General features: G+C 35.2%; 1 protein-coding gene across 1 annotated transcript in view; it reads right to left on the minus strand.

Moving 5' to 3' along the window:
• HOMER1 (homer scaffold protein 1) overlaps positions 1 to 21,644 on the minus strand; it is a 112,233-nt gene that overhangs the window by 49,294 nt on the left and 41,295 nt on the right. The window contains exons 2-5 of the mRNA XM_058568387.1: positions 18,310 to 18,466; positions 13,258 to 13,389; positions 9,619 to 9,711; positions 1 to 140 (exon numbers count right to left, since the gene is read on the minus strand). Of these exons, the coding sequence (XP_058424370.1) occupies positions 1 to 140; positions 9,619 to 9,711; positions 13,258 to 13,389; positions 18,310 to 18,466 (522 nt within the window). The remainder of the gene's footprint in view (positions 141 to 9,618; positions 9,712 to 13,257; positions 13,390 to 18,309; positions 18,467 to 21,644) is intronic.

Consider the following 21,644-nt stretch of genomic DNA (forward strand, 5'->3'; position numbering starts at 1 on the left):
CTATGTGAAAATGGCAATGCATTCTGAGCTGGCTCAGCCCTTGGCTCTGAGTTCTGCGTCACGTCGGGTGTTCTTTCCTCGTCTGTCCCATTGATACTTTCTGGTGTTAAAGGAGACTGAAGATCCCCACCTGCTGATTCCTAAAAAAAAAGAATGATGTGCAGATAAAAAAGAGTTATACTCCTGTTAAAATACACAAGATTGTCTTAAAGTTAAAATTGACTCTGATATATGTTGACTTGTGAAATACGGTTATATTTCAATTGAAATTTGAGTCAAAGACTTAAAAAATGAAATTTGAAGGAGAAAAATTTTTAAAGCAAAGCAACTCATAAGAAAACTAATTGAAACAATACAATTTACACATGTAAACAACACAATTTAGAAACGTCGTTTCAAATAACTGAAAAACTTTTGGGTTTATATAAGCAACTAATTGGTTAGAATAGAAGATATTCAAAGAATTACTGAAGAAGAAAAAGATGGCAGAAAAATGCAGGAAGATGTGATTTCGTTTGGGAGGGTGGGAAGGCAAAGGTAAGAATGAAATCTTCAACAAGTCTTAGCTTTTTTAATCTGCTCTACTTTTCAATTCCTGGAGTTATTTAGAAAAGCAGCCAGAAATACCTCTATAACATGTTATACATAATGATATTAGTATATTTCAGCTTTTCTTGCCTGTTACTCATAATCAAATTATTTTTCTTCACAAAATTTCTGGTCTTATTTCTATCAAGGTAAATTTAATTTATCCTCCTGGAAAATAAATGAAATTTAAAATGAAGCTCAAGCTGACACTTATTCTTGCTACTGTCATCATCAGATTATCTAAATTTGATATTAGAAACCAAAATGAGGAGTCATTTGATAAACTTGTTAGCCAGGGGAGGTCCTAGCACCAGACAGTTAAAGAGCAGCTCGGTGGGCCCCTTGTAATCTCTGGGCAATAAAACTTCACAACCGAAATATTAGGCTATGTTAGGGAAGAAAACGAAAACATCAGCATGCAACAGGGGAGTGGTTAGGTATGGTCATAATTTGTCAACTTAAAAGAATACAAGATTTCCCCAAATAAAAACAAGAAGAATACGTGTAACACAGAAAAATGCTTACAGTTAGAAAAAAAAATGAGAATATAAGGAGATACCTACATTATCTAATTTATATACTTTACATAAAAAATACTGCACATGAAGAAGTACTATGAAGAAATGTGGAAAATAATGTGGTGAGACTAACTTTCTTTTTTGGGGCTTCTGGTTTTATATTGCTGCATGTGTTTTATTTCACATTTAAATATTTTAACTAATAGACCATAATGCCATAAATTATACAAGCTATCAAAGATCAAAAGGCTACTTTCTTGATTGCTCATTATCACTTAACTATTTTTCAACTATTAATGGAACCTCTATTTGACCTTTAATTTCATTCTTTTTTTTTTTTTTTTTTTGTGAGGACGATCAGCCCTGAGCTAACATCCGATGCCAATCCTCCTCTTTTTGCTGAGTAAGATGGGTCCTAGGCTGTTTGGGTCCTAGGCTAACATCCGTGGCCATCTTCCTCTACTTTATATGGGACGCTGCCACAGCATGGCTTGACAAGAGGTGCGTCAGTGCGCACCTGGGATCTGAACCTGCGAACCCTGGGCTGCGGAGGCAGAGGGTGGACACTTAACCGCTGTGCCACCGGGCCGGCCCCTATTTTCATTCTTTTTAAATCTTTCTCCTAAATCCTCATTGGTTCTGTTAACTGATAGTCAATGCATGAATAAAGTTTATAGTATAATGTGACAACATAAAATTGTTTTATAACAAAGTCAAACTCTAAGTGAATAATGGGAACAGTATTCAAAGTGACTACTTCTAGGTCAATTAACGGACCATATCAATCAGCCAGAAAAAGTTTAAGCAGCCAGTAAGAAACCATGAAGTTATCACTTATGGTTTTAATAAACCAGCATTATTTTTCTCCTAGAAAGACCAAAACAAACTAAGATTTGATAAAATTGTGAGGGACAATAGTAGATTAGGATTAAAAGAGAGAGGAAGAGGAGCGGTACTTTGATTTCTGGTTCTTGGGGGGGGGGAAATGAGGAGGGTTTTGAAGAGGCTAGGAACGCTGATGCTACTGAAGCAGAAAGACTGTTCTCAGAGGCGAGCTGAGGGGGAGAGAAGGAAGGGGAGGGAGAAAGGGATGGAGCTTGTCCAACAGGGGAGTCATATTCCAGTATTTCAATGCAGCAAGCTTTTCTTCAGAAAACTTGGATATTTGCTATATTTAACGAAAGGCATATTTAGTTACACTAGACTTTATAACTAAAATGAAAACGAAGAGCCTAGAGCATGGTTTTTTAAAGTAGGTTTAAAAAAAAATTAGTATTTGTCATGAGAACAAGGAAGAGTTCCAAAAGTACACAACAGCATAAAAGGAAAATGGAACTCCTCTGCTCTCCAACTACCCCACAGGTAGCCAAAAGAAAGCTGTGAAACTTTCCAGAAGTTTTGTATATTCTAAAAATAGCACTGTGAAACTTGTTTTATTTAACATATTCCAAGCATCTAGTTGTTTTTTAATCTAAATTTTGTGTTATTTCCTAAACATTCAACTTTAGTTATTCTTAAAAGAAAAAAAAACTACCTCATATAAAACTAACAATTTATATCTTTAAATCAAACAGTAAAATAAAAAACATACGGGTATATTTATTATACTATAAACTTTTGAAAAAGAAGGATAATTTCTCTTTAGAAAGAGATTCCTAAGCTAATATGGCTAGCCATTTCTACAGTAAATGTTTAAAGGAAAAAAAACAAATAATATCTTCTTTGATATATATATGTGTGTGTATATGTATATATGTATAACAGTGTTGATAAGAAAAGTAAAAAACATAAAATATAAGTAAAAACTGGGATTTAATGAACTTCTATCACCTTTACATCATTATTTTGAGAAAATAAAACCATTCACATCTCATTTTGTTTCCGGAAAACTTGCCCCACACCCCACACCAAAAAATAATTTGAAAAAGAAAAATGATAGTCAAATTGAAAATAAAAACTTTTGCATATTAAAATCTGAGAACGTATAAAGGAAACCAAAATTAACAGGTGTGACATATTATAAAAAAGGAGACTGAGCACAGATGTAAGATTCATGAAGTGCTTCTTAAGAATTCTCTTTCTCTCCTCATTTAGGAAGTGGCAAGAAAGCAAAAAATAACAAAACCCCAGAAATATTCTGAAATCACATGAAAAAGAAATGACCTTGGCCCTCACTCCAGGCCAGGCCTTCAGGGTGGGATCACCAGCTCACTCTCAGGTGTTATGTGCTACAGAAGGAGGGTGAGATGCCAAAAGTTAGCTCTACTTAAAGAAAAAACCCCAGCACATTGCAGACAATTAATTATTGGCATGATTCATGTAAGAAAGATAACATGGAATTCCAATCAACAGATTCAATTCAAAGAAAAGGCGTCAGCTTTAAACCAAAATATTGGTGAATAAATGAAACACAATATCATTGACTTTTAATGTATCAATTGAAAAGAATCTTTTAAAAAAAATTCTTCACATTAACTGACTTTTTGGATTTACTCAACTATTGGTTTTGATTCCAACAGATAAGAGGGCTTGTACTGTACAACTTCCTATCCTCCCAACCTACTCCTACCACTTTCCACCTGCTCTTCAACCTCATCAAGACTTATAGTCTCTTGGCCCTCTGCTATTACGCTACTTTGTCAGGCTCAGCCTGGCTTTATTTCTCTCCAGGCTCAGCCTATACCAGAAGGCCAAACACCTTAATTATATTCTTACTAGCAAATTTGGGGGCTTCCTGACCTTCCACAACACCTATCTTACCAACTTCCAATTTCATATCAACTAAACCATCATTCTCTATTCTCATGTGCTCAAGCTACCAAGCACTACGGGAGAAAATACCATTAAACATGCTGATTAGTGTCATGAAAATAATTTTGGGCTCTGACTTCAATTATGCTCTTGAGGTGCCCAGTAATCTTTAATTTTACTTACTCCCACTTGACTTTTTTTCTTTACCTCACAGCTGTTCCAAATCTTTCTTCAAGGCTTCTCTCTTTTCAGTTGTCCCTCCTCCCAGTGAATGATCTAACTCTTCCTTTACAGAGAAAATAGAGATAAACTGGCATAGACTTCCTCAAGCTCCCTCCTATCTGTATCTGAATCCACTTTTTTCCTTCCCTCCTGTCTCAGATTAAGAAGTAGCTAATTTGTCTTCATCTTTCCCCCTCACAACATTATCTTCCGCACAATGCTCCATCAACGATCCCTTCCTTCTAGTCTTCTCTTTCTCCTTCACTGACTCCTTCTTTACATTTAGAAACATACTCAAGTCACCCCCACACATACATTCTAGAAAAAAAATGTCTTAGCTCCACATCATCCTGAGATTATCATGCTAACTCTTTTTCTCTTCATACAGGAGAAAAAAAATATTACCTTATTCTCACTACCAAACATTTTGGTCTCAAGGTAGCCCAAAGTCACCAACTCTACCTCCTTTTATTCTAGAAACTCTTCACATTGCCCTTCCTTCACCAAGAATCCACCTATAATTACCAGTGAACTCCACTTTGTTAGGCTGAAAGTCCTCCTAAGTCCCATCCCTTTGGAACTCTGCCTCTGACACTGCCAAATCATTGCCTCCAGCTTAAAATGCTCTTCTCTTGACTTCTGTGCTAACATTCTCTGCTCATTCATTTCCTACCTCTTCTCAGTGTCTTTCCCTATATCTCTTCTCAAATTTCTTAAGTGACAATCTTTAACTGCAAATTTTTGACCCTTGTCTCTCCTCTCTTTCCATTCTATTTTCTTTCTGGATGATATAATTCTCACCTACAGCCTTAACTACTACTCATTTGTTGATGGCTCTTGAGACTTAGCTCCAATTCCAAACTCCTAACCACCCACAGGACATGTCAACCTGGATGTACCATTAGGATACAAATTCAACATCTAAAGTAGAAATCCTCTTCTGGAGTTCACGCTACAAACCAAGAACAGAAGTTTCAAAAACATCTAACTCCTCCTTTACTACCCTCCCTCACCCTCACCATTCCCTCAATTTCTGATTTCCTCCAAGTTCAGTCAATTTCACCACTGTTACGTCTATTCCCTTCTCTCTATTCTCAGTGCCAATACCTAGTAGGTAAACCCAATACACAAATGGATAAATACTCCATTGAGACAAGTAACAGGGTAAGAAACACTTATGTCCACTGTCCTTACTTTGGACAGCAAACAATAATATCCAGAGAATTCTAGCAAACCTTTCCAGAGGTCATAAAAGTTGTTCTTGTGGTATCTGGTTCAGTAAAACCATATTTGCTATATGACACTAAGAAAGTGTCATATTAATTTACAGACATTCACTAATTCTAATGGTATGTTTGTATGCTAGATATATAAATAATATAGTTCAGGATAGCAAAACCTGGCTAATGCAGGTGACCTTTCAAAGAAATCTATTTATAGCAAGTGATACCCTTGTTAAAGAAAATCTAAAACATCTGAGATTTATTGCACTTGAAAGGTCCTAAGGGATCATATAGTTCAAACCTCTGACCTTATGGATACAAGAACTATCACCCAGACAGGTCAATTGACTTTCACAGGATCAAACAGCTAGTCACAGAGATCCTATAATAATCAGTTATAATAAGCTAGTGCCTCATTTGATTAAATACAATTTAGCATTAAAATAAACATTAAAAAAGCTCAGAAAGCTAAAGAAACTTTGTTCTTTCTTTGCATACGCACACTCACACACATACATATTTTACTTTTTCTATAATGTGAATTCTAAAAAATCTTTAGGAAAAAGCTAGACATAATAAATATAAATCAAGAGAGCTACTGCAATATATTCAATGCTATACAACTGGACAATTTAAATGGAAAAATTACCCCACAACTTTTGTTTGGCTACTAACAATTGATAGAGTAAATATTTTACTCAATTTAAAAGTCTTAGTTAACTAACAGCTAAAAATCATTTTTTCCTTAATGAAGAAAAATTTGGTACTATTTGATTATATAAGCCCCTTTTTCTTCAGTGCATATACCGAGGAAAGTGCCTAACAAGTTAACTGAAATACAGTATTTTTTATTGTGAACTATATAAGAAATTTCAGGTTTAAGGCCAATCATCACTCTTGATTTTTATATCAAACTGACTGTTTAAAAGATTCCCAAGGAAACACAAGGACCTAAGATCTCCAACAGAGAAAAAGTTCTAAATTAACATCTATTATTTAAAGAGGGACACGAAAGAAACTAATAACTAATATGTGATTCGACTTATTCCTAAAGATGTTACCTTGATCAAGACAACACTAGGATGATCTGACATGACCACACATTTGTATCAAGTGTACGACCTAAGCTCAAGAGTCTAAGAATGGGGAAGTGGCTCACTTTGCTCTAAATCTTTTCATCACAAGCCTTAAGGGAGGTGGAGTAGTTGGTCTACAGCATTGCTTCTCAAAGTGTGGTCCTCAAATCAACAGCATCAGCACCTCCTGGAAACTTGTTAGAAATGCAAATTCTTGGGCCCCATCTCAGCCCTACTAAGTCAGAAATGCTGGGAGAGGGACTTGTTAAATTTGTTTTAACAAGTTTTCCAAGGGATTCTGATGCAGGCTTTATTCAATTAAGGCATCTGTGTTTTTCTAAATAACTGTTATGTGCTAGATATCATGTCAAGGCTTTCCACCATCATCTTCACCATTACAACCTTAACACCAACACCAGCTGTTAACATTTATTAAGCATTTACTATATGCTAAACACTTTGTAATCCTCATTTAATTCTCACAATATCACTATAAGGAGATAATGTTCTTATTCTCATTTTGTAGATTAAAAAAAAAAATAGTACCTGGCGTAAGTTCAGAAAACTAGTAAGTGTTAGAGCCAAGATTCAAAGCCAGGCTCTGGAACCTACATTTTAGGCATTATTGTATGACACTGTCATAATGTCATGGTAATAATGATATTGCCATTATCGTACTTATTCCTCCCAACAATCCTATATTATAAGTAATGTAATACTCATGTTACAAATGTATAAACACACTTGGGTTAAGTAATTTTCCTAGATCACATAGTGACAGAAAAAGGATTTATGTCTAAGTTTGTCTGACTTGAAAACCATACTCTTAACAATCTGTTATACTTCCTCAGATAAAAACAACAGCTATGACCAACTGAATTTCTACTGTTATCGATTATCCCATTTAACCTCTTGATCCTCTTTGCTGAATTCCTGAACAATATTCTGTTCTTCAGGCAGAGCGTTAATTTAGCAGATTGAGTTAAACCAGTGAGAATCCAGCTCTGCTCTCTAGCTGCATAGGATCGGAATGTCCAGAAGTCATATATTTCAAACTAAAACAAAAGTATTATGACACCTGTAAGGGACTCTCACAAAAATAGGAAGGGGAGGAAAGAAAAATGAAAAGAAATACTTTTTTTGGTACTATTTCTCTGGTTTCTGTACATTAACAGTCAAATGTTTTGAAAAGATAAATTAAGGTCAGTATATTTTGGCTCTCAAATACTGATGAAGTTAAGACATTTCTTTAGTATAATCTTACATTTCACAGCATTTTCCAAATAGAAACGTCTTAGATATATTCCTTTGATGAAAGTAAAGGTTAAAGACATTCCTTCCACCAAAGAGGAGCATGTATTTCAGCAGCATTGTAATAGTTTATGGCCAATTAAACAGAAAACAAGCCATGATTAGAGAAACAGCAACTAAGTACAATGGCAAAGTGTAACCCATTATAATTTTATTGGAGTCCTTTGAGTATTTGCTTACTGAATGTGCTGTAGCATCCTCTGGTAACACTACAATCATTCACCTGAGGAACTGGAGCTCCCAACATGTATTGGTACTAAATTTTAAATCGGGTTTTATGTTTAAGAGTATCAGCACACTATCATAGCACTTATGGAAGACAGATTCAAGGGAAATTTCAAAATGGTTATTCATGTTATTCCAGGTCACTACAAGTTACAGAGGAGGTATAATGGAGCTTTGGCTTCAATCCAGAGTACACCTCTAGTCTATGAGGACATAGGTACCTTAAGCATACTCAACAGAACTCTCCTTTCCTGTAAAAAAGAAAACAAAACAAAACAAAACTCTTTATACCAGTAGAGTTTACCAAATAGAGTCAGGTGTCGGGGTGGGGAGTAAGGTAAAAAGCAAAAAATTTTCTAAAATGATCCAATCATTTGGCTAGTCACTAAATTCAAGGCAATTCCTATTTATTTCCTCAAGAAAAGTTTTATGCAAACCTGCTACTACTGACATTATTCCAAAGAAACATTTGTAATATCTGATCCTTCGTTTTCATAAAAGCTCCTGAGTAAACTTCAAAAACAATTACTATAGAGAAGAACCCAGCACAAAGTTGAACCCTATTCTTAAGATGACAATAGAAATAAAAGTTAATTTCAGAAGAGCTTGTTATTAAAAAGCTGAAAATAATTGGCACTCTATATGAATCACACTATGTACATTAAAACCTTCGCAAAAGTACTGAAATGTAACTATACAGTGAACTTTACTTTAAGATATAATTCATTTCCAACAGAAGAAAGATTATGATGGACAAGTAACAGGTATTAACTCATTTGTTAAAGGAAAAAGTGACACTTGTATAAAACCTATAACCTTTGGGTCTCAGTGCTGAGCATAAAGTAAGATATCCCACCTGTCAGATTTAAGTACACTTTAAAATCAAGTAGAACAAACAGTATTGTTAAATTTTTTATTTTTTGTATATTACGATGTTCTGACATCTTCAATAACCTTTCTGGCTAGCCAATTCTTAGAGATGGCAAGGGTTGAGATGGGAGCATCCCTTCAATATGACACTAACCAATCCAGAGCCAGATCTCCTCTATTTGGCCCGAGCATGGAGGCAATAATCCTATGCCTTCATCATCCCAGGGCCAGGTACCAGGCAACTAGGAACCACTCCTATAGTTTAAAGCCCACCAAAATTATTTAAACTAGCCAGTCCTAAACTGTTCATCCTGCCCTGCCATTCCAGAGGAAACCCCCTTCCAGGCTCTAGCCTCAGTTTTCCCTGCACTCCTGCCTTCTGCTCCCTGAGTGCCCCAAGGCTTTCCTGTGTGCCCCCCAGAGGTGTGCCGTGCCTCCTGTTTTTAGGTCCTATGAATATAATAAACTTTTGTTTTCCTGAGCCTCTCCTGTGTCTCTTCTTGTGGCTGTACCCGACTGACCATCACAGAACACAGAACACAAACAGTAGGCGAATCTATGCTCTTTGTGTATGTTTGTTTTCAAGTTGCATGTACATTAAAGAATCTGAGTTTTCATTACTAAACTGATATTTCCTCCCCTGAGATTCTTGTAGACATTGATATATAGGAAAAAAAACCTTCTTCCACTAGTACAGATTACCTGAAGGGTTCATTTCTATGTCCAATTTGGAAATCATCTTAATTTTGCCACTATTTTCCCCAATTTAACTCTGGCATAAAGGACACCATTTGAAATGAACAAGGCTCATAAGAATAGAAATTAAATACCCACCTGTGAAGGGGTACTGGTAAGTTCCATCTTTTCTTGTGATTTCTCTTTTGCTAGTCGAGCAGCTTCTTTAAATTCCTGAAACTTTTCTGCAAACTGAATGTATAAAGACTATATACATTAGCCAAATAAAAATAGGTCTCAATGACCACTTTTACCTTAGTTTTCTTCTATCTTCTGGATAACTGACTCTTACACAAGCATCCTAGCCCTCAAATCAATTACAGTTGTAATATGAAAATGATGTAAAAAGAAATCTAATACCACACATTTTTTTGTACACAACAAAGTACTCTGACAAATCTCATTAAAAAACGTCATGATATAACTAAGTTAGAATTTCGTGTCAGCTAGCTTACCTATGTCCTTCCTTGGTTGTTCAGATATACTTTACTAAGACCAAGGTGGGGTGTACAGGTTGGCAGAGGTATCAGTAAAAGATAGGCACACTATGTTTGTTTACCACGGAGAAAACCGAATCTCTTAAGTATCCACTCCTAAACATCTCAGTATTTGGAGCATGTTTTTAACTTTTACTAGTATATAAACTCTTGTATTATGTAAGGCATTTTATTTTCAACAATACAAATAGTAACATTTACTATTATCACTAACTTACATTACTAAAACTTCATTTCCAAAGATTCCTAAACAGCTAATGTACAGCAGCAGAAAGAAATAACACGACTCCACAAAGGTCTTTAAGATTGGTAACAATTTAAAAAAATTATTGTACATGAAATGCTAATTCTTAGGACCCCATAGGAATCTATAAACGTCATGGCCACAGACAGTATCTATTTATGTTTTGAAAGTGGAAGCTAGTTTACCAGTATTCTCAGAGAGAGTAAGTTAGGGCTACAAAATAACCAAATTAAAAAATCTAAAATCTCTAAGCAACTTATAAACACCTGTTAGAGTTGGCAATAAAAATGTGAAATTAAAGTTCCCTCTTCGAACCCCATAAGCCAACCCAGATTTCATTTCCATCTAGGGAAGGAAAGATTTGGAATGAAAGGCTTGTGATACTCTGACATGCCTTGGAGAGATGGAGGAGGGTCAAAACCAAAGCTGTCGTTATTACAACTTTCCTTCTTACCTTTAACCTTGTCATCCCCACCTACAACTTGTAGATCAAGGAATTTGTATTACTATACTTCTCTAATTGAACAGAATCTCTCCTTACGGTAAAAAAAATCTGAATACAAAGCTAAAAAGGTCTCATTCACATCGGTGGAAATGAAATAAAACCAAAACCATAATTAATTTCTCTTTATGTAATTTGAAGCAGTGCACAAAGTTTTTCTAACACTAATTGAACATTCCAAAGTAGTTAATGTTTAAAACCCTTCTCAACTTCATCAAGACCTACGTTACTGCTAATTTTTATAGGCTTAGGTTTCCATGATAACAAAATACAACTTAGTAAGCCCTCTAACAATCCAAGCATAGCTGGAATTTTCCTCATACATCAACCTTAGGAGACCACACATTTCTTTCAAGGCTGCTACTCTCCCTTATTTTGAGAGGCCCTTGTCTAGAATTTTCTTTAAAGCCTTCTCCAAACCGTTATAATGCTTTGGTTCACTTACAGTTTTTAATGATAAAACAAGCCAGAATATTTATATGCTTGCTTCATTTATGTAAAAGATGGTAAACTCCTCTAGGTCTCCTACAGTCCACAAAACACCAACATTAGTCTTCAAGGAAGCTTGGAAAATAAATCATGATTTTGTCATCTTTGGACCAAAACATTCTGAAGAGACTGGTCGTAAGCTCTTGGAGCCAAGTCTAGTGAATAAATAAACTACACTTGGCTCCAAGAGCTAACAGGTTGTTTCCTAATGGTCAATCCACCCTCAAAATACTAGATTTCACTACCAGGAAGGTTGGTCAAAAGCATATGCTAACTTTAAAGAGTAAAAATTAAATTCTTGAAATATAAAAGCCATTTCCAGAAAAAAGATCAAATGAGAGGAGACAGTATGATTGGCAGAATTTAACAGACTATTCCTTTACCATGTTAGCTAGCTTCTCAGTAACATGAAAGATGTAACAAAAAACTTATAGTCAAAATTACTTAAGCTCAAAAGTCATTTCATGCAAGTTTCTTTGAGAAATTAATCCACAATTTAGTTCCTGTGTTGTCAAGAAATTTAGCAAGTATAATATAATTATAGTTTTAATTTTTTTTCCTATAGGCTTTAATAGACAATTCCAAAAGAAAAGTTCCTAAAAGGTTCCGAGTAATGGCAAAAGTATTAGAATAAACGTATAATTTCTTCAGGGGATTGTTTATGGAGGGACAACGCTCAATTGGAGGCGTGTGTCTCTGTTATGCTGAAATACTTTGAATCTAAAACTCATACCTTTACCACAGTTCAAGAAATGTATTTAGAGACTAAGATGGGTTTAAGAGAAACCAAACCAAACAATACTTTCTTAATCTTCCTACAGAGAATGACTTATAATCAAAGCAAAAGTTAAAATAGTCTTAAAATTGAGCTTTGAACTATAATTTATATCAAAAACATAACAAAAATACTTGAAAACAACAATATTAAGGAACGATTACAACTAAAACAAAAGGAAACAAAGATTATTTCAATTACTGAACTATCTACTTAACTGTCAATAAATATTCACAAAAGTGCAAGGTTTTTTAAAAGAACTCATCCTTAAGAATCTGAATAATTTCTGTAATAGCTGATGGTTTAACGTGAATATGAACAGTATGCATCTACAAAAGCCTGTAAACCCTGCACTGAAACAATTTCAACTCTCAAGCCGTCAGATCCTATGTATACCAAATCACACGCATAGTGTTTCAAATGTAGCATTATCCTCTTAAACGAATGCTTCAGAGAAGCTTTAAGAATAAATCTTTGGGTCTGGTGAGCATAAAATTTAAAGAGCAAAAGTGAGCAATCCTCATCTCCTTGATCATCTTATTTTCCTGAGACTATTTCCTTTTCCTTAGATACTCGTTCTGCGTGACATCCACAGAATTCAAGGTGCTGGCATGAACACTGCAGTGCTTTTGCTTAGGGACAGGAATACTGTTTTATTTCCAATATTTAGCCTAGTAATTCTCTGTAATTCACTAGGTCAGTATCTTCCAAGAATTCCTCATGGTGTCTATCAGATCTCACTCTACTGCATCAGCGAGCTCAGAGTAACTCTCACCAAGATAAAGCACCACTTTCCCTAAACACAGTAATTTATATGTGCCTGCTATCATGTCAAAAAGCTGAAATCTTTATCACTATTCACTTGAGTTTTCACAATTCAGAAGAGCTTGGTGTCTACCTATCTTGCTGACCATCTCCAACTAAAGGTGCTAATCCCTGAGCAAAGTCCATTCTGGAGTGATAATCTCCACCTTTTATCTCCTATCAGATAGACAGTTAACCACACAAATCCTTCTCAATTGATGGTGACTGTTTTTAATGTGCACAATAAATTTTCCAATTGACAGTGGAATCCAAAGATCTCTCACTTCTTGCTCTAAAGTCACTACAGTTCCTCTAAGAATATTAAACAAACATCTCCTATATTTCATACTCTCCATTTGCTATTATATATTTAAGACATCTGACTTGAAGATGAAGATTTCCACTTAGATGTCACGATTTAACTCACTTTCGAAAGATGATGCTCAGAGGAGAATCCCAGTCCATAAACAGTGTTTGCACGGCTATCAGCCCACTGGCCAAACTTCTGAGATGTTTTAGTAAATGTCATGTTTGGGGTGATGGTGCTATTAATTATTGCCTGAAAAATAAAACAAGTACAAGTAACAAGCCAAAAATTAGCAAACAAGCATTTAAACACAGGACTATGTAGTTACATAAAAACTTTAGGATTCCTAATGAGTCACAATGTTAAACAAACAAAGATAGCTACAGAAATAGTTTTTAACATTATAAGTGATGGTGTGGAAATATGGTAACTAATAGAACTATAAATATATTTATATATATAAACTCTATCAAAACTTTCAACACCTTACAATCAAAGTAAGTTTCTCTATGATGCAAAAAAATTTCAAGAGTTTTTAGTGTGGTCAGTTTCTTTCCTTTGCACATTTAGGATCAATATCTATTAATTTTTGATGATATTCACTGGAAGCAAGTAGGTTTTAATAGTTGTTTATTTAAAAGTAAGGTCCCACCCTCCAAAGAATCTTTCAAAAATGAATGTATCAGTAGAATAGATTTTCTATTTGTACACTAATTTTCCAAAACCCATAATCAAGAATTTTCTTAAAGCTGACTTACCTAAAATATATTATGATACAGAAAAGAGTTTCAATCATTTAGTACTTTTCCTTTACTCAAGAAAAAATCAAACTCCTAAATATATACTTTACTTCTTTTTTCATAAAGTGAATAAATTCATGATACTGAGAATCACTATCATTTCTGTTTAACACAGTTTCTTAGAAAACTAGCACTTTAGTACGTTATTAAATATTACCTTTGGTGATCACTATGATAAGTTTCAACTATTATAATATAACATGTTAACTTGAGTTCATTCTCTCTGCCAGTACTGCAAAAGTGTAGAATCAGTTTTAGTTAAGTAGTCTAATGTCCTCCAAAATTGAGATTACAAAGTGATTCCAATAATAATAAAAATAAACATGGTATCAAATCTATAAGCAATTATTTGGTGAACTATTAAATGCAGAATGAAAATTAAGCATTTTGAGAACAAAGCTAAATCTGATTACCACGTGAACAGTCTAAATGTAAATATTTATGAGCTATGCAGGTGTTGATGAAGTTATAACAACGAATGTATGACACTGGTCCTACTAAAGAAGACAATAAAAGAGAGTGGTCCCTTGCTTACTCTCAAAGACAGTAGATGTATCTGTTGTAATACAAGAGCCCTTATCCTCTACTAAGCATTTTTACCTCTGACAAAATTTATATACTCATATATCTCCTTACCCTTCAGTTCAAAAGCTGCTTTTCCCAGTATGTCATTTTAGATCCTGTAAAATGTGGCTAACAATTGCTCTAACTTGCAGGGTTGTCATTAAATGAAAGACTAAATGGAAAATAATATATTACCAAGTAGTAAAGAATCATTTGGTTATTCAACTTTTTTTACTGAATACCTATTAAATACCAAGCACAATTCTAGAAACTTGAAATCCAACAATGAGAGGCAATGTAATTGTGGATTACATTCTAGAGCAAGAAGAGTTGGTCAATGACAAATAAATAAATAGCTGACCAATGGAATTTCAGAGCACAGTTAAGTGCTGTGAAGACCATGAGACCAGCATGAGAGAGAGACTGAAAGGCTAGAAGGCAAGGACCAGCAGGCACTACTTTAGATTGGGTGGTCCTTGAGTGTCCCTGAGGAGGGTACATTTGAGCTGGGACCTGAATGTTTTCAAGGAGAGAAGGGCATTTTACATGTGATCCTAAGTACTCTCAAAAAGTGAGGCAGCACCAGGTTTTACGCGGCATCTAAGAAAATTGACCCACGTGCTGTTGGTCACTGACCTTCCATTTTAGCTATTTCAAATTAACTTCTTTCTGCTTTTAAGTATAGGAGTTCCATTTTAATCCCCATTATGAACTTCCTTTGCCTCTGTTATTACTTGCTTTGGGATTCTTTAATTACTGAAGAAAAACTGTAAAATGATAGATGATCCTACACTTAAAAAATTATTTATTAGAATTCTTTGAATAGATTGCTACTATGAATCCATTTAAAAGAAAAATTTTAGTTCTTTAAAATAAATATGTCTCTCAATCCTGGAGTCCTTGTCCTTTCAAGGAAAAGAGGTAGAAATGCTGTGTCATTACAGATCATATAGTGCCCTGATCCTGGCACCCGGCCACGCTGATGTCTCTGCAGCAGGACTAGAAAACCTTCAAGCAAACTTTATGCACACAGTAAAGGCATTAAGTGAGAACAAACGGACATTTTCTAGTCAGGGGCACCTAAGGGTTTTGCAGCTCATCATGTACTCCAGAAACAGAAGTGGGGATGGGGAGGAGAAAAACACTCATTTAGCCACACCAAATAAACTTCTACTGCTTACCAAAACCCAACTACTCCTGCAGGGAACTGCAGTAGTTAACAGCATCAGTTTAGAAAAGTAACTAGAAAAAGGAAAATTTGATAGAAAATATAACTGTTACAGAAGGTAGATTTTGTTAAAAGAAACAAAACAAAAATTTTTTCACAAGCGTTATTTAAGAAAGCCTAATAATTACAAGCTGCACAGTATGTTCAAAAATGGAAATGCCAGATTATTAATCATCAGAGAAACACAAATCAAAACTACACTAAGATATAACCTTACACCCGTGAGAATGGCTATAATCACCAAGAGAAAAAAATAACAAATGTTGGAGAGGATCTAGAGAAAAGGGAACCGTAACTCACAGCTGGTGGGAATGCAAACTAGTGCAGTCTCTATGGAAAACAGTATGGAGATTCCTCAAAAAATTAAAAATAGAAATACCTTATGATCCAGCTATCCCACTTCTGGGTATTTATCCAAAGAACTTGAAATCAATAACCCAAAGAGGCTTATGTACCCCTACGTTCATTGCAGCATTATTCACTATAGCTAAGATGTGGAAGCAACTCAAGTGTCCATTGACAGATGATTGGATAAAGAAGATGTGGTGTATATATACAATGGAATACAATTTGGCCATAAAAAAAAGGCAAAATCATCCCATTTGCAACAACATGGATGGACCTGGAGGGTATTATGTTAAGTGAAATAAGCCAGACCGAGAAAGACAAACACTGTATGACTTCACTCATATGTGGAAGATAAGCTAACACATGGACAGAGAGAACAGTTTGGTGGTTACCAGGGGGTGGGCACAAGGGGTGAAGGGGAGCATTTATACAGTGACTGACAAATAATAATGTACAACTGGAACCTCACAATGTTATAAACTATTATGACATCAATAAAAAAAAAAAAAAGAAAAAAAAAAGGAAATGCCAGAAGCAATAGTTCATATTGCTTCAGAAGGAAGAACACATGAGGATTATTTAATCACATGGGACATGGGACTTCTTCATCTGAACTTCACTTTTATACACCACTTAACTCTCCTGTCTAACAAAATTACATCTTATCTGTGGTTTGGGCCAAGAGAGAAGTACAGATTACAGAGAATTAAAGGTTCAAGTCAGGGAAAAGAAATAAATTAACACTCTAGAGTCTGCGATTATAATAATATCTGCTAATTTCGCTAAACAGTTACAAAATATGACAAAAATTATTCTTCATTAAATAAATTCACAGAAATTAACTATTACTATTTCCTAAGTCTTTTAAATCCTCCAAGTGAAAATGAAGAGGATCAATTATTCAAATGAATACATGTTAGTCACTTATGCACAACACAAAGTGCAAATAGCCCCTGGCGTCCTATCATCTAGTTAAGGAGGTAAGGAATGAGCACACAGAAAAAACAGACTGAAGGTTGAGCATTAAATTAAATTATCTTTTATTCTCCCAAACCACTAGCCAACACATAATTAATAGCCTAATTATATTAATAATAACAATAGCATAAGTGTTTGTATGGTGATTACTATACACACTTCAAGTGCTTTTGTCTAAATTAATTTATTTAATCTTCACAACAATCCCATGGTGTAATGATGTAGGTATTTTTATTAGTTCCTTTTTTACAGATGAGAAAACTGAGGCACGAGGACTTTAAATATCTTGCTCTAGGTCACATGGCTGGTAAGTAGCAGAGCAAAAATCAAACCTGACCGTCCAGCTCTAGAGTCTGTGCTTTAACCCCTACGTGGAACTGCTAAACTTCTGGGAGTGGAAAGGCCTCGTGGCATCAAGAAAGCTTGAAGGAGGAGAATGGAGCCCTCATCTTTCTACACGCTTTATGTCCACAATCTGATGTTTGGTATTTCTTTACCTACATGTGTTATTCAAAACGCATTGATTAAAAAAAAGGAATTTCCCCTGTTTGAAGGAGATACTATCCAACAAGTACTGATCTAAGTGCTTTGCAGATACTAACTACTTCAATTCTTATAGCTACCAGTACTGAAGGGAGAACAAGGAGGCTCAGAAAACTTAGTCAAAAACAAAGTCAAAAACTTAGTAGATGGTAGAGCTGAGATGTGAACCCAGGCACTCCACGCTCTTAAACATGATACTACCTGCCTCTCCTAAAAAATAAAACCTTAGGTCTTATCCATATGCTTCTCTCTTCAGAACAAGGGATGTCAGCTTTAATACTGAGTTGGCAGACTTCAAATGATTTAGGGATTTTGAACTGCCTACTGGTCTACAGAAGTGTATCTGAAAAGAATTCTAGTCCCTCACTAGGTTGTATGCTCCAAAAGAGAAGAAACGGTGTCCATTCTGTTGACCACTACATTCCTAGCACCTAGCATAGTGCCTGACATATAACACATACACAATGAATATTTATCACATAAACTGACCTTAAATTTGTAGAATATTTTGGTATGTAACTCAATATAAATACGGTGGTTAATCCAAGTAATTTAGTGGACAAAAAGTGTTGCTACCCTAAGAAGGATCAATTTTGTTTTTTAAAAGTTAAGCTTTAAAAACCCAAAAGAAAATATTTTAATGAAGATAATCTGCTGAATAAAACTGAAATGCTATACTGTTTAAAGATTATTTGAAGAAATATAACTTACCTTTGAGCCATCTAAACTGATTATCCTGTACACATTTCTTGTGCTGTCATAAAAATAAGACACAGTAACTGCATGCTTGCTGGTGGGTACCCAGTTCTTCTTTGTATTTGGGTCAATCTGGAAGACATGAGCTCGAGTGCTGAAGATGGGCTGTTCCCTGTAGGGGAGAAAATAAAATGACCGACTGAAAGCAGCCAATTTTATTCCACTGGACAACAGAACATGAAAACTGTGAGATGACTCCACTTAACCAGCAACTCCCACATCCCTGAAAATAAGAGAAACTTTCTTTTAAATTTGAATATTCTAAGTATCCAATCATAAGCTTCTTTAAAACAAGTGCAGTCAATCCTCATTATTCAAAGATTCTGTATTTGTGAATTCGCCTACTTAATAAAATGTATTTGTAACCCCAAAATCAATACTTGAGGTACTTTTTCTGTCTTTTGCAGTGGAAAAATGTGAGTCACCTACATGAATGTTTCCATCTGATGTTGATCAAGGCAACAATCTGTCTTCTTGTTTCAGTGCTCATACTATAAACAAGTGTCCTTTATGCAATCTATTTAGCGCCGTATATTTCACATTTTTGTGTTTTTTGTTGGTGCTTTCACTGTTTAAAATGGCCCTCAAGCACAGTGTTGAAGTGCTGTCTGTTCCTAAGCACAAGAAGGCTGTGATGCGCCTTACGGAGGAAATGTATGTCATATAAGCTTTGTTCAGGCATGATGTATAGTGCTGCTGGCCTGAGTTCAACGGTAATGAATCAACTATATATATATTAAATGTCTTTAAAAAGAAACACACATAAAACAAGGTTATGTATCGATCGGTTGATGAAAAAGTTGTGACCAGAGGCTCACAGGAACCTAACCCCATATGCCCCCCTGGGAGCAATGGTTCAATATTCGCTAATTTAGTGTTCATGGAGCCTTCAAAGAACATAACCACTGTGAATAATGAGAATCGACTACACTCTGTTAAAATACAAATATCTTATATTTGACCCTAAGTTGAAAGTTTTTACCCACTTAAAACTATATTATTTTGATAACAGGTAAATAATTTACTGGGAAACTTTACGTTCAATATAATCTTTACTATATTGAAAGTATACGGAAAACAAAGTAGCTCAACACCACAGTATCTTTTTTTTAATTTATTTTTTATTTTAATTAATTAATTTATTTTTTTTTGTGAGGAAGACCAGCCCTGAGCTAACATCTGCCAACCCCTCTTTCTGCTGAGGAAGAGTGGCCCTGGGCTAACATCCGTGCCCATCTTCCTCCACTTTATATGGGATGCCGCCACAGCATGGCTCGACCAGCGGTGCGTTGGTGCGCGCCCGGGATCCAAACCGGCGAACCCTGGGCCGCCACGCTCACACTTAACCGCTTGCGCCACTGGGCCGGCCCAACACCACAGTATCTTTTACTTAGATCAAGTAGGGCCTTAAAGATATACAACAGAGACTTTAAAATGATAATTTCAAGAACCAAAACTGTTTGAAAATATATATTCAAAATAAGATCATTATAGACTTTTTACAGTCTGAAAAAAACAAGCATGAGATGATCCGTATATAATAGAAGCATTATAACACAAAATTTTCTAAGTTCTCAGTGAAAATTCTTTTGGAAACAGCATTTACCAGGCTTTTTTTTTTTTGAGCTCAAATAAAGCTCATCTCTTTCATTTACACAACATCTTTCTTTCCTAAAGCAGTTTAAGGTCCTAATGAGAATTTTGACTGTTATTTAATGTTAAAATGAAATAAATTTAAATTTTTTCATTTTCAAGAATTTATATTTTTTAAAAATTTTAAATTTAAAGAAAGGAAAGAAGAGTATGGAAAAGAGAGAAAATAGAAAACAGACAAGGCAAATCTCGGTCTTCGGCAAAATGGCTCTCTGGGTTAATAATAATGGACTGGGTGTCACACATGTCTCCTATGATCTACTTCAGCCCTTAGAGAGCTGGTGTGAAAGGGAATTACCTTCTCTGTAGGTAATCTGGCTCTTTGCAATTTTATTTCTGGAAACCTCCATAACAGCTTTTCTTATAAAGAATCTCTTTTGAAAAGAAATGATACATTTTGTGCCACTCCCTAAAAAGTGAGGCAGAAAGTCATCACTTCTGGCTTAACTGCCATTATATATGGATTCATTCAATAAATAATTATTAACAATCTGGCAAGGCATTGCGCCAGGAAGGAGAATTCTTCTGAATTGGGAGTAGGTCTTATTCATTCCCTCTTTCCCCATCCTCAATCCTTGACTTTCAGTGAGGCTGGTGTTACATCTGAGTTATCTTCCAAAAGCCCTGTAATCTCTACTTTCCTTTTTTTCACCTTTTAATTAAAGTTCTAGCTATAAGTGTGGTTGGTCAGACTGACTGTGACTAGTTCCAGTTCACAGGGAAATCCATTCACACAATATTCTATTCATTAAGGTACGTAAGGAAGGGAAGTGAGATGCTCTAGTCTTCACTGACTTTTTTTTTTCATGTGATGGGGGGTAAATTTCTAAATAGTGTAGGCTGGTAATTATAGGAATGTGCTCTAATAAATGCATTCTCCAAAAAACTAATATAGTTAAGACAATGATATTCATTTTGCAAGCCTTATATGACCAATCATCAAATCTTTATTCAATGGAAATGCAACGTTTTGCATCCAGTACTTTCTGCATCATATTAACTCATACAATTTAATTAATCTGCACAATTAATCCATACAATTCTCTTTTGAATAAAAATCTTTAGGGTAAGCTAGCTATTTTACAAGCGAATGACATCTGATATCAACTAAATATACAGCTTTCTTCAATTCTCTTCTGAATAGCTGATTTCTTAAAGCAAGTTACAGTTCAAGATTTCTGTGGTCAAAAGCCTACTTGTTTAAGTCTGGATGATAAAGAACAGGAAATGATTCCACTGCTTATACAGGGAACAGAATTCCTAGAAGCAATGAGGATGTTACTATATCTATCAGGGCATGCAAATAAATGATTCAAACTTTTATCGAATACCTACTACTTGCCAAAAACTGAGAGAGAGATGGTTCCTGGCCTTGAAAAGTTCAATTTGGTGAGGGAAGACACATGTGATAAAATAAAATGCTCTTCACCATGATAGATTCTCTGAAAGTAAGTGGCTAAAGGCTACCATGGAGAAATTGATGCCTAAGCCGAGTTTGAAATAAAGTATGCATAGCGGGAAGAGGGCACAGTACATAGGCCTGTGTAGCAAAAACCTTAGTGAGTATGAGCGCCTTTGAAAATGAGGCTAGAGATAAAGAGAGAAGCCAGTTCATGAGGGTACCTGCTGGAAGCTAC

This window comes from Diceros bicornis, chromosome 1 (genome assembly GCF_020826845.1).
Source record: "Diceros bicornis minor isolate mBicDic1 chromosome 1, mDicBic1.mat.cur, whole genome shotgun sequence".
NCBI classification, from domain to species: Eukaryota; Metazoa; Chordata; class Mammalia; order Perissodactyla; family Rhinocerotidae; genus Diceros; species Diceros bicornis.